We start from the raw sequence: 12633 nt of genomic DNA, 5'->3' as shown, positions 1-12633 counted from the left end.
GAATCGGTTTTAGTAACAAGGAAATGATTTCTCTTTTAGTACACAAACATGATGTAGTATGAGTGTGAGGACGTTAAAGAGTGCAGAAAGCTGCATCTGCTCAGAAGGAAAAACCCACAAACTGGCAATGGTTAGATGAAAGGATGGCTGCACCTTCGTACAGTACAGAGAGGACATGTAGACCCACAAGACACAATAACACAGCTGATCAAGTTGTTTCTACTCAAGGCATTTTGTAGAGAGTGTAGCAGCTGTGGCCGTTATTTGACTTGAAATGACGACTTTGACTTTATTCTCAAAATGCACAAAATGTTCAAAATTATTAATTTTTTTCTCAATGTGGCCCTCACACTCCTTCATATACTAGCAAGCTAAATATTTCAGTAGCACAAAAATAATTTAGTAATGCACAGAAGTGCAAAGTTTGATGTGTTTTATTGGTCGAAAACATTTAATAACACTGTTGCCAACTTGGCGACTTTGTCGCTAGATTTAGCAGATTTTCAGACCCCCCTAGCGAGTTTTTTTCCTAAAAGCGACTAGCGACAAATTTAGCGAGTTTTCCCGGTGAGGTTGACGACTTTTGGAGAGTTCTTTGTTAACCTGGAATCCTCTGCTATCGCCGTGTTTTGTGTACATATAGCCTTTGTACTGCATCCATTCGTACAAAGGCATCGCCCGGACCCCCAAGGGTACCTAGCTGTTGGTTTGTACCGTGAGTCACGTGCCTTTAATAGCGGAAGTGGGTCTGTTCGTGTTCTCGTGATGCAGCCGGTTGATACGACGCCTCATTGAGCGTGTGGGGCCGTTGCTGTGATAGGTCAGCGCATATGTCTGGATTTACTGAGCTGGCTGAAATCCTGCTGACTGAAGGATGGAAGTTTGTTCATTCAGTCTGTTTTCATGTTTGTCTTACACAGCAGGAAGCACTTTGGTGAAGTCTACCTCACTGCAGACTGGCTTTTTAAAGAATCAGTCAGCCTTTACCTCTTTGTGCTCTGTATCTTTTCTGTTTACATTTTAATAGCACAGCTGTGAGTCTTTTGTTATGAAGGAAAAAAGCATTAATTTATTTGAGGAGCATTATTATTTAAATGTGCCAGTGGTTTACTTTTGAGCAATTTCTCCTGTACATCTACAGCTGAATGTTAATAAAAGTGTCTGTGTGACATTTGGGACATGTAGCTTTGACTCAGAGGTGCCTTTTTGTTTATACCTTTGGGAAGAAAAAATATCAAGATATATTTCACCATTCAGCTAAAAAATATTGAGATATTATTTTGTCCATATTCCCCAGCTCTAGTAGTTCTAAACATATTTAGCGTGTTTTTTCTTTACTTTTTGACAGCAGGTTTACCAAAAGAAGCATCTCATGCCATGATATGAACTGTAAGAACCCTCAACATAGCGCTGAGTTATGCACTATGTATGAGAGTGTTGTGACGTCCCTTCTTACCTCAAGCCTCTGTATAAAACCAGCTCACATGGTATCTGGAATGACTATGTAGGAGAGCTTCATGGAGAGGCCAGAAGGGCTCTTAAACCATGGGTTGATTTGGGTAAACATAGACATGCCCCTTTGTTTGAGTATAAAAACAGGCAAATGCAAATTTTAAATATGCTTTAAGATTTATAAAGAGAAACAGAAACACTGCCTCTCTTGCAAGAAAGTTAAAAAATAATAATGTCAAGGACTTTTGGAAAGAAATTAAGAAAATAAATAATTGTAAAACATCTCTTCCAACTACTGCTGATGGTGTCAGTGATGTAAAAGAAATGACTAAGTTATGGCAGGAGCACTACACTGAGCTCTTTAGCTCTTGAGCTCTGTGTCAGAAGTAGCGCTTATGTGGTGGGTGACATACATAGTAATGAGAATGTGATTGTCTCCCCTCAAGAAATACGTAATGCAATCATGACATTCAAAGACAATACGGCGTGTGGTATGGATAACATTTGAAGTGAGCATCTGAAAAATGCAAGTAACTCTGTCCACTACTCTCTATGTGTTTCACTGGCCTGTTAGTCTCCAAACATGTTATTCCTCTCACCCACAGCCTCCATTGCAACTACATGCAAATAATCAATTATGCAAATTGGGTGATGACGTCATATAGCGACTTCTAGCGACTTTTAGGACAGCCAATAGCTACTTTCCTTACTGAAGAGTTGGCAACATGTTTAATAATGGTCAAAAATGCATTTATGTAGGTTGACTGGCAACAGAACTGGTTCTTTAATTAAACAACATTCTGACATGAAAAAATCCTCACAGATAATATAATGAACAAATTATCCACTTTTTAAGTTAAAAAAACAACTATTAAAATATGTCTATTCAGTTTGAAACTCTAATCCAAAAATACATCAAAATAAATATCAATGAAAATAATAAGAAGCAAAAGAAATAAATAAAAGTGAGCCAAAATGATTTTTCCGCCTCTCATTTGAAATTCATTGTAAATTGTCTTCTTGTCCAGTAAGTAAACTTTATCCTCTGTATGAAAGTAACCTGACAAACAGCCACATTCACGGTAACATTCCCACAGACCGTTTGACCCCACTCAGACTCCTGCCGCTGTCTCCGCCTCCCAAACACTCGGAGCCGTTCAGAGGGGGGCGGGGGGAGCGCAGTGGCATGACGTTATGTTGCGCCTTCAAAATAAAAGCACGTGAGTTAAAAAATGTTTCTCCTGCCCGGTGTAATTTCTGGGTGGGACAAATGCGCCTGTCTCCAATAGTGGGGAAGACACGCCCCCCCCCCGGTTCCTACGCCTATAGTTGTTTACCTTCTCGGTGATCTGCGTGTTTGATTTGCTAACACTGAAAACTCTCCCATTGACTTGGGCCTGGCTCCACTGGCTGGGTTTCTATTTTCAACGCCGAGTCAAAGTTTGTCTTCAAGAATTGCCTTCTACCATATCTTTATCAGTGACAATAAACTGAAGAAAACACTCTCAGTAGGAAGAATAAGAGCCTTCAGCTGCTCCCTTACGTGTTTGATTCAGCAGCTTTCAGGTCACACTGGCCTTCCTGACATCATCTGTTTCTTCTTCTGGGATCAAACCGAGGAGCTTTTGGGCAAATGCAGAAACCACTACACTGTGGCGGAACTACTCTCAACAGAAAGAACGAGGAGTTAGAAACAGCCACACAACTCAATTCATATTTGTGACCTCATGCTGATCACACAAGCATGCATACATATTTATATAAAAAGTGAATTCAAACTGGTAACAGGATGTGGTTAGTTTGTGATCTTACTCTAACCTGAATTTAGTGTTGGCGATTTGGAGCCAACAGCCTGTCATGTTTTTGAATCACTTTCTCTGGTATTTGGATGACAGTGAAGACAGGCTTCTAACCAGAAAGTCTCACAGGCCGGCACTATCAGATTTTTATTTTTATTCTTATTTTTTTTGGGGGGGGGGGGATCTTAAGTGGGCCGCAGCAGTGCTCTATACTGAAACACCATCCTTTACTTTGGTAATCTCCATTCAAGCATCTGCCACACCGTAACAGGTCGCAGTGATGGGAGGATGCCGTCATCCTGCTGGAGATGATGTGAACAGCTGACGTGTGCTCACGAGATAAACCATTAAACCCAGTAGAGTCCACTCTGGTGGACCGCTGGATCATTAATAAAGCATCTAATCATAAGGTATTATGCACAATTATAGATTGTATCAGTGTAAGGGACTTCTCTACGTAAGTTCACACAGCATGAGTTCTTTGTTGGTCTTTCTTAGAGATGACAGCTCAGCTCAGCTGGACCCTTCATGCTCATTTTTAAAGGTTTATGTTGTGCTGAGCTCTCCTGACATGAGCAGATTCTGTCCTCTGGCAGGATATCTTATTAAGGGAACATTTAAAAATATAAGCTGATTTTATTATCACCTCTATAAACAACCACATTAATCTAAATGAGTGTAAAAACCTTCATCAAAAAGGAACAAATACACAGAAACAGTCATTTAAAGTTTAATTCTGTAACATCTTAAGAGGGACAATGTAAAACACAATTATCCATGAATTCAGTGATCTGGAGGAACGCTGCTCTGTATTTGGGATGTGGAGTGGAACGGTCAGAGGTAGAAGAGAAAACTTGTTCCATATTCATCTCTGCAGTGGAAGATGATGATGATGATGGTCCCAGGCTGTCACTGGAGACAGAAGCTCAATGTGCCAGATGTTAAAATGTCCACTCTACTCTTTCTTCTTGTAGTCCTCCAAGTGGGACAGGATCCATCCCGACGGTCCCAGAATGACCAGGGAAAACAAGCCCAGTCCAACAGCAGTTTCCTGAACATCAGAAAGTGAGAGAGGGGGCACACCGTTAGCTGTCAGCCAATCAACATCACAAGATCCAGTCACAAGTGTCAGACAGTAGAAACAGGGCTTCATTAATCATGTTTCCCCTTCCAGGTGCACTCGGACCCGGTCTGAATGCTGCGTGTCGTTTAATGTGCAGATATAATCCTCAATAACAGAACGTCTCATACAATCCAGAGCACTCCCTGTGGACAGTCACAGGGCTGCTGCTCAGACAGCTCAGAGTGAACAACACTTTATGGAGGTGCAATCCAAACGTTTTGTAAGGCACACATTTCTTTCTGGGTTTTGACTGCAGTGAAATGTAGCTGTCTGTTAGTATTAGGAACATCACGGCACTACGAGCCACTTTACAGCATCACCATTTGGATTTTAAGGAAGCGAGAATTTTGCAGCAGCCTGCTGATACCGGTCACCTTCAGCCACAGCCAGCTGCTCTGCAGAGCCAGTGAAGTGCAGCGCCTGTCACAGCACACCAGAACCAAAGACTCCCCATCGAGGTGGTTGAACACGACTTGATCGAATGTGGAAACGGTTTGATGCTGCTGGGCCACTCGATTCGTCTATGGATCAGTCTTGGCTGATTGACTGTTGTGATTTGGTGCTATATAAATAACATTTAACTGAACTGAACTGATAAACTCTCAATTCGCAGCTCACAACTGCCAATTAAATGGCCCACAAACACCTTACTGCAGAAGTATTCTGGATTTCTGCACAGGAAGGGAAACCGTGGAGAACACAGACGGTTCTTGAATTAGCTATGAGATCTGTCACAATCACTGTGGGCTGCATCAAACCCACGTGCAGTTACCTGTCAGGTTACGGGGTAGGTTCAGAGGGGTTCCTGGCTTTAATGTAGGTTACAGCATAAATCACCAGAAATCTGAACTTCTGCACTGAAAACGCAGGAAAAACTGAAACAATGGTGCACTCGTGTCTTGCCTGCTGGGAGGGGTTTTCAACCTATGCAAACATATCCCATGTTGTTCTCCAAAAATCTAACAGCCTGCAGCTCACTGTGGATGACACTGTATGCAGGCTGTACAGCTGCACAATTAATCGAAGTTTAATTAATATGCGGGGTAATATGCTGTCCTCCCACCACCATCGTACCCGCCGGCAGAACGGGCCGACAGCGCGATAACAGAAGAAGCAAACACGAACGCTCCTAGGCCGGGCCTCACCTAATAGAGAAAGCAGTGTGATGTGGAAACGGTCGTACGGAGGTTTAACTCGATGCACTGCGCCTTTAAAGACACACTTGCTTTTAGAACATAAGAGACAACACATTAAACTCCGAGCCGTGCACGGACTGTGACCTCCTCAGCCAAGGACACACCGGAGCTACTAGCTAGCCGTACAGTTAGCATGACACATACGGTGTAGTTCGGTGACGGAGTCCACTTACAAATGTGCCGATCTTTCCCTTGGGCGGTCTAGTGTATATATTAGCCCTCTGCGCCACGGTGTGTCCCCTCAGGACAGAAGCAGCGCGGCTGGCAAAGACCCTCACGATTCCAGGCATGTTGACGAGTAATGGTCAAGAGACGTCCTGCCGTTTCCACCGGAAAAGCTTCTTCTTCTTCTCTTTAATTTTCTGCAGACCACACGCTGCTGCCCTCTGCAGGTGTATCAGGATGCTCTACTTGCGAACTTGGCTGGTCCGTGCCACAGACATACACACGTCGTACGTCAGCGTCAGGTGAGGCGGGATCAGAGATGGAGCCATACCTGTCAAGTTTTGTATGTAAAAATACGGGAAATTTTCCGCTGCTGAAAATAGAGGTCACTGCATGTGACGTCATCACCTAATTTGCATAATTGTTAATTTGGATGTACTGTAGTTGCAATCGAGGAGCAGAAAAACATCTTTGGAGAGACAAAAACTAAAGAAAAAAAACGTTAAATATGTTTAGAACTACAACTAAACTTTATGAAATAACTTAATAACTTTAATGCTTTGCCTAGACCCACATTACATAGATCAATTTTGTCCCATATTGTTTAATGTTAGAATATGAAATTTAATGAAAACACTGTGAGGTGAGACTGCCAGCTACATTCAACCCTCCTCCTTTATCTGGGTCACTGTTGCCAACTTGTGTAAGAAAAGTCGCTGTCGGCTGACTCAAAGGTTGATAAAGGCAGAAGCGAGGACCGGGGATGGGCGCGGGTGGGCAGACTCGGTGTTTAAGTGAGGTTCGGGGGTTGGAGGATGGAGACAAAGTGAGGTCTGGGAGATGCCAAAGCGTACGAAGGGACACAGTAAGAAGGCTTTATGTACACAGAACATGGTGACACTAGTGATAGTGACAATACAGTTTGGAGCGGCACAGGAATGCTTTAAGAAAAATGAAAATTGAAAACTGAAAATACGGGAAAATAAAAATACGGGATGACGCCGGGACAGAGGGGTAAAATACGGGAATTTCCCAGCCAAAACGGGAGACTTGACAGGTATGGATGGAGCTGTTTCCTTCAGTGCAAGGATTACATCGGTCAGTGCCACACTGCTGAAAATACTGAGCATCATGGCCCAGGTAATATACAAACCTGTTGATTACCACAATCCAGCATGCAAAGATGCTGTATTGGTATTGATGTATAACACACTGAGAAGCTGTAAGAAGGGGAGAAAGCAGCCTTTTCCTGGCTTTCAAACAGAAACAGGCCTTTTATTTCCATAGATGCAAAGTAACACTAACATGTCTACATATCTCCCCTCCAAATGAAAACACTGATAGTACTGTTCAACACAACTTTTGATGCTGTAAAGGTTTTTAGGCAATATGAATTATCGTCGTACAAAGAGGCCTCAAGGTTTGATTGGAGTCAAGTTAAGGCTCCTTCGCCACGCCATGTGCATTTGTTCACTCAGGTTCTGGGAGTCCTTAGGCACATGCAGTGCAAACTAAAGTAGACTTGATTGTATCTACTGTATCTACTCTGTATCTATTCTGTGTTAAATGAACAGTCTGAGGTATTTCAGCCTCACATTCTCTGTTCAAATGTTAAAGCTTATTGACCACCTAACTTGCCAGCACCTCCACGTGAGTGCTAATCGTCTCTTATACAGCTTAGCTGCCAATGTTATGTGCAAGTTGTTGCCTGCTAACTAGGGACAGAGAGCAGTGGTATGTAATAATCCCATAAACCCTGTTCCTCAATATTTACCCCCACTGTTCCAAAACAATGCCCTACAGATTTTAGTTAGGGCAGCATTTTACAGTACTCCCTCCCTGCATTCCTCTTCAAGTTTTCTTCTATTTCACTTTCAAGCATTTGCATAATTTTTTTCAGTTTTTGTTTGTCACTTCAATTTATTTTTTTTATTTTTTATCTAGAACATCAGCAAATGGGGATGGACTCTGGGATCAATATTTCAGATGAAATTGCACATTATGGGGGACAAAGTGCATTTACCCAACTGGAGCATAACATTGTGGCTGGATATCTCATCACCGCAGGTAACAAATAACAAGCAGTTTAACTATGTTTGCTGTGGCTGCTTTGTGTTCTTCATTATTTGGACATGTGTGCATGCATGATTAATTTTGGCTAAAAGGGATACTATTAGAGGGATAAAATTATTTGTATTTTAAAGATTAAGTCTAAAGTATGTGTTTGGCATTCTCTGTTTACCAGACACATCTGTGATATCGTGAGGGTCATCCAGTCTAGCTCAGTGAAGCACCGTGGTTTCCTGACAAAGCATGTGTATCACTTGAGAGTTTTAACCTGCTATTATTTTTTTTTTAATTTTTACATTAGAAGTTGGTTGATTTATGTTATTTTGTATGAAACACTGCAAGGGACAAAAACAATGGACTTCTGTGAGATCCTGAGTTACTTTTGTGGGATCTTGGAAAAGTGCATTTTTCTTCTCTCCTGTTTGTTTTTCCATGTCCTTTGCCTGGTTCTGTAATTTTGTGTGAGGCCCTTATAAAATTATAGCGATAAATTCCTGGAGTCACAATTTGGGTCTTTGAGCCTCCATCCATTCATCTATTCTGTTAACTATTTAGAGGCACATGGGGACTGGAACCTATCCCACAGGGGCTACACCACAGACTGGTGGCCAGTATATCATGGGCGTTTTCAAGGCACTCTAAGGAGGTTGATTATCTCGTCAATAGTTTTACATCCTCACTGCGTATAACTTTAGATACTGTGGCTCCTCTGAAAAGGAAAGCTTCAAATCAGAAGTGCCTGACTCCGTGGTATAATTCACAAACGCACAGCTTAAAGCAGATAACCCGAAAGCTGGAGAGGGAATGGCGTCTCACTAAATTAGAAGATGCTCATTTAGCCTGGAAAAAGAGTTTGTTGCTCTATAAAAAAGCCCTCCGTAAAGCTAGGACATCTTACTATTCATCATTAATTGAAGAAAATAAGAACAACCCCAGGTTTGTTTTCAGCACTGTAGCCAGGCTGACAAAGAGTCAGAGCTCTGTAGAGCCGAGTATTCCTTTCACGTTAACTAGTAGTGACTTCATGGATTTCTTTACAAATAAAATTTTAGACATTAGAGAAAAAATTATTCATAACTTCATAACATATTAAAGGTACTGCACTGCAGTGGTTTGGATCATATTTATCTAAAAGACTTCACACAGCAAATTTGAAAGTGCAAATTTAACACTATCAGAGTTAAAATCAACACGCATGCAGAGTTTATATGGGAACCACCAATACACTGTTAAATTAATACTTTTGAAAGACTCAAAATTCTGACATCCATTAGTGCTAAAAACTAATTTTTTGTGTTGTATAATATTAGCACCAGAAGGGTTTTAAAAGTACACTAAATTATTGTTAAACTCACACAGATTGGACACTGTGATAGAATAAAAGGTCGACACTGGGAGTGTTACTTTTTACTTTCCTATGGTGTTAATTTTACAAAAATTAACTCTACTGATTGTAATTATAAAAGGACAACATACCCTAAAATTAACACTATTGGATACAGTCTACATCCATTGGTACAACTCTTTCACAGTCTAGAGGAAACAATCACATAGAACTCCCATTTCACTTTTTTTAATAGTTCCAGACTGTATCTCACATAAACTCAGCATAGAACATAGCTAGGAGCAAAAAACTTGCTTACCCTAAACAATACAGCCATCAAGCACAACATAGGCAAGAGAATCTCTACCATAAGACATTTGAATATCAAACGGCTTAAAGTGTCTTAAATCACAAGGTGTAACAGCTGAAACCTTGTGCATTTGGTCAACAACATGAAAAGCATGCAAATGTTGCCTCTTAATTTCCCTTAATCTCCCTCTCCCAAGGGATTACTAAATTTTAAATCTATCTATCTATCTATCTATCTATCTATCTATCTATCTATCTATCTATCTATCTATCTATCTATCTATCTATCTATCTATCTATCTATCTATCTATCTATCTATCTATCTATCTATCTATCTATCTATCTATCTACATCTCTGATACCATAAAATAAATACCATCTCTTAGCTCATTAATAAAATCTGTGTAAATAAGACCAGGGTGAAGTTTAGTGCCATTATGTTTGACCCAAGTTGTGAAATACATTTCACTTGACATCTCAATATGAAAATGCTCCGAAATTACATTGCCATGTTTTACAGTAAGATAAGATAATGTTTATTTGTCATATGCACAGTTATACACAGTACAGTGCATGGTGAAATGTATTTTATACCTGCAGCCAAAAATAAGTAGTAAAAAATATATAAATAAAAAGAATAAAAATAAGTAACTGACTATACACTATACATAGAATAATATCATATAATAATTTACATCAGGGGTATTCAACTACATTTTTCTATGGGCCAAATTGTCATGAGGCTATTTCTTTTTTTTTTTTTTTTTTTTTTTTTTTTAAAGCCTGTCATGTCTGGTAGATCTTGCAAGCAGAACTGTGATCTGAATGCGTTGTTGTGCCAAACATATTTGCTATTTCAAGATGAGCTCTATAGGTTCTCAATAGGCTCTTCTTGTTGATGTTTTAACCCTTTATTTTATTTATCTGAGTTATTTTTCCACATACTATGTAACAGCCAGAGCTGACAGGCTGAAGAAGAGGAAAATAAAGAGAAGAAAAAGGGAGAGAGAAAGGGAGCAAAAAAAAAAAGGGGAAAGAGCACAAGTCTATTAATCAGATACTTCATCACTTTAACATATAAAAAAAAATACTATCAATACTTGCAAAAATAAATTTGTGTGTGAAAAACAAAACTAACAAAGCATGTTACGCACACCAACAATTTTGTTGAGTTGTGATTGAGTGGGCGTTTGTGTCTGTGTCATGTTTGTGTCTGTGTCATGGAACGTACTTACCAATGAGGGCAAAACGCTGCAGCTCCACCCATCAGAAGCCAGAGGCAGGTACGGAAAGCCCCCGGAACCCCAGGCCACCAGCAGCCCACCAAGAGCCAGGAAGACCCCTGGCCACTCAGTCCAAAGACAACCGCACACCTACCCCAGCAGACGGGAGAGGGTGGTCTCAGACGGAGCCCCCCCAGTCGAGGAGCGAGGGCTCCAGGGAACCCAAGGCGATGAGAAGCCAGCCCCCCCCCAGCGGCCAGCCCCCTGCACTGGCCGGCGGCAGGGCTCCCGGGCCCACGGCACCCAAGGACCGCCCGACCCTCCACAGAGCCCCCCCCCACGCCGAAGAAGCCAACGCAGCCCCGCACCGCACCCCCAAGGGGGGCAGGCCAGTACCCACGCCAGAACACCCAGCCCCACCCAGGAACCCCGAGGCACCCCCATCCCAGGGGGGTAGGGGGGAGGAGGCAACCAGCAAGGAGTGGCCAGGAGGCAAGGCACAAGGCCCAGACCCAGGTCCAGCCATACATACAAACACACCCAGACACCCGTGTACACATTTATACACAGATACTCATACATGCCCATACATACTTACCCACACACAGATATGCCATACATACACATTCACTCACCCACCCATGCTCACGGAGACGGTGACAAATACACAAAGACACACATTCATCCATAGCTACCCACCCTCTGAAGGCGGGGCAAGTGGAAACCACCCCAGGGCCAACAGCGACCCCAGGACGCCACCAGCCCGGTCCCCAAGGAACCACCCGACCCCTACCCCGGGCGAGACGCAAGAAATCGGGGTGTAAGATGACCCATCCACCCCTCCTCCTCCCCAACTTGTAGGTCTATGTGTTAATGTTTGTGAGTGAATGAGGTGTATAGGGTGCAGTTAAAATTGAGGGGACAGTTATGCCACAAGCGCCAACTGTTGGTCGTCAGCGCTTGCCCACACTGCCCCCCCAAAACCCTCCATGTCTAAAGTGCAAATAAAATTTGGAGACAGACAGTGACGAGGATCCGAGTGGGGCCACCTCAGCGGCCCATCTCATCAACCTCTGAGTAACATGCCTGCCCCAAAGGTCCTATGTGTATCAGGTTGTAAGTGTGTATGTGTTGTGAGTTATAATGACTAAAGTGCAATTAAAACGGAGAGGCAAGTGGTGGTGCAGCTCTCCACGTGGCCTCTCCATCCTACATCTGTGAGTGATGTGTATTCTGTGTGTGTGTGTGTGTGTGTTTGTGTATGGGGAGGGGGAGGGGGGGGGGCATATGACCAGGAAAAATCCTGGAAGAAGAGAGCCAGCTGTCCGCTGGCTCAATAGGCACCCCGACCTCCCACACCCCAGCACAGGGCAGGGGGAGGTGAGCCCGGGGCCGCGGTGACAGCATCCCGGAGCACAGCAGCACCCGAGGTTGGCGCCCGCGCCCCCACCGCAGAGGGCGGCCCGCTCCTCCTAGATGCCCATTCACTCAACAATAGACACAAACAGGCGACAGGACATACTGGCCTGGGCATGGAAATGCAGTGCCCAGTCCCCCCCAACCACCCCACCGCGGCCCCATCCCCCACCCCACCCCCCTGCAATGCAGGCACCCCAGGGCCCCAAAAGCGTAGACCGGACATCCCGACGTCAGGCCAACCCACCCCACCCGGCGGCGCGGCCGGGACAGCAGAGGCCCCCCCCGCGCCAGGGGGGGCCCACCGGGAGCCGGCGCGGCCCCAGCGCCGGGGCCCCAGACCCCAGCCCCCAAGCCATACAGGGAAGACCAGCCAACCGACCGAGGGCCGGCACCACCCCCCCAAGCACCCCGCCCACACCCCAGGACCGAAGGCAGCACCATCCAAGCCCCCACCACCATCAACCAGGACAGGCACACAGACATCACCAGAAGGTCGCCCCAGGACCCCAGCCTCAGGAGGCGACCAGGTACCCAGGCCCCCGGAGTCCCCCC

General features: G+C 43.8%; 1 protein-coding gene across 1 annotated transcript in view; it reads left to right on the top strand.

Annotated features, from left to right (window-relative positions):
• The first annotated feature begins 7557 nt into the window (after positions 1-7557).
• Positions 7558-12633, top strand: part of rrh (retinal pigment epithelium-derived rhodopsin homolog) — a 68170-nt gene continuing 63094 nt past the window's right edge. Inside the window, exon 1 of the mRNA XM_030725018.1 lies at positions 7558-7802. Within this exon, the coding sequence (XP_030580878.1) occupies positions 7691-7802 (112 nt within the window). The 5' untranslated portion in view covers positions 7558-7690. The remainder of the gene's footprint in view (positions 7803-12633) is intronic.

The sequence above is a fragment of the Archocentrus centrarchus genome, unplaced genomic scaffold (assembly GCF_007364275.1).
Source record: "Archocentrus centrarchus isolate MPI-CPG fArcCen1 unplaced genomic scaffold, fArcCen1 scaffold_44_ctg1, whole genome shotgun sequence".
Taxonomy (NCBI): Eukaryota; Metazoa; Chordata; class Actinopteri; order Cichliformes; family Cichlidae; genus Archocentrus; species Archocentrus centrarchus.
This window is presented reverse-complemented; position numbering and strand designations above follow the sequence as displayed.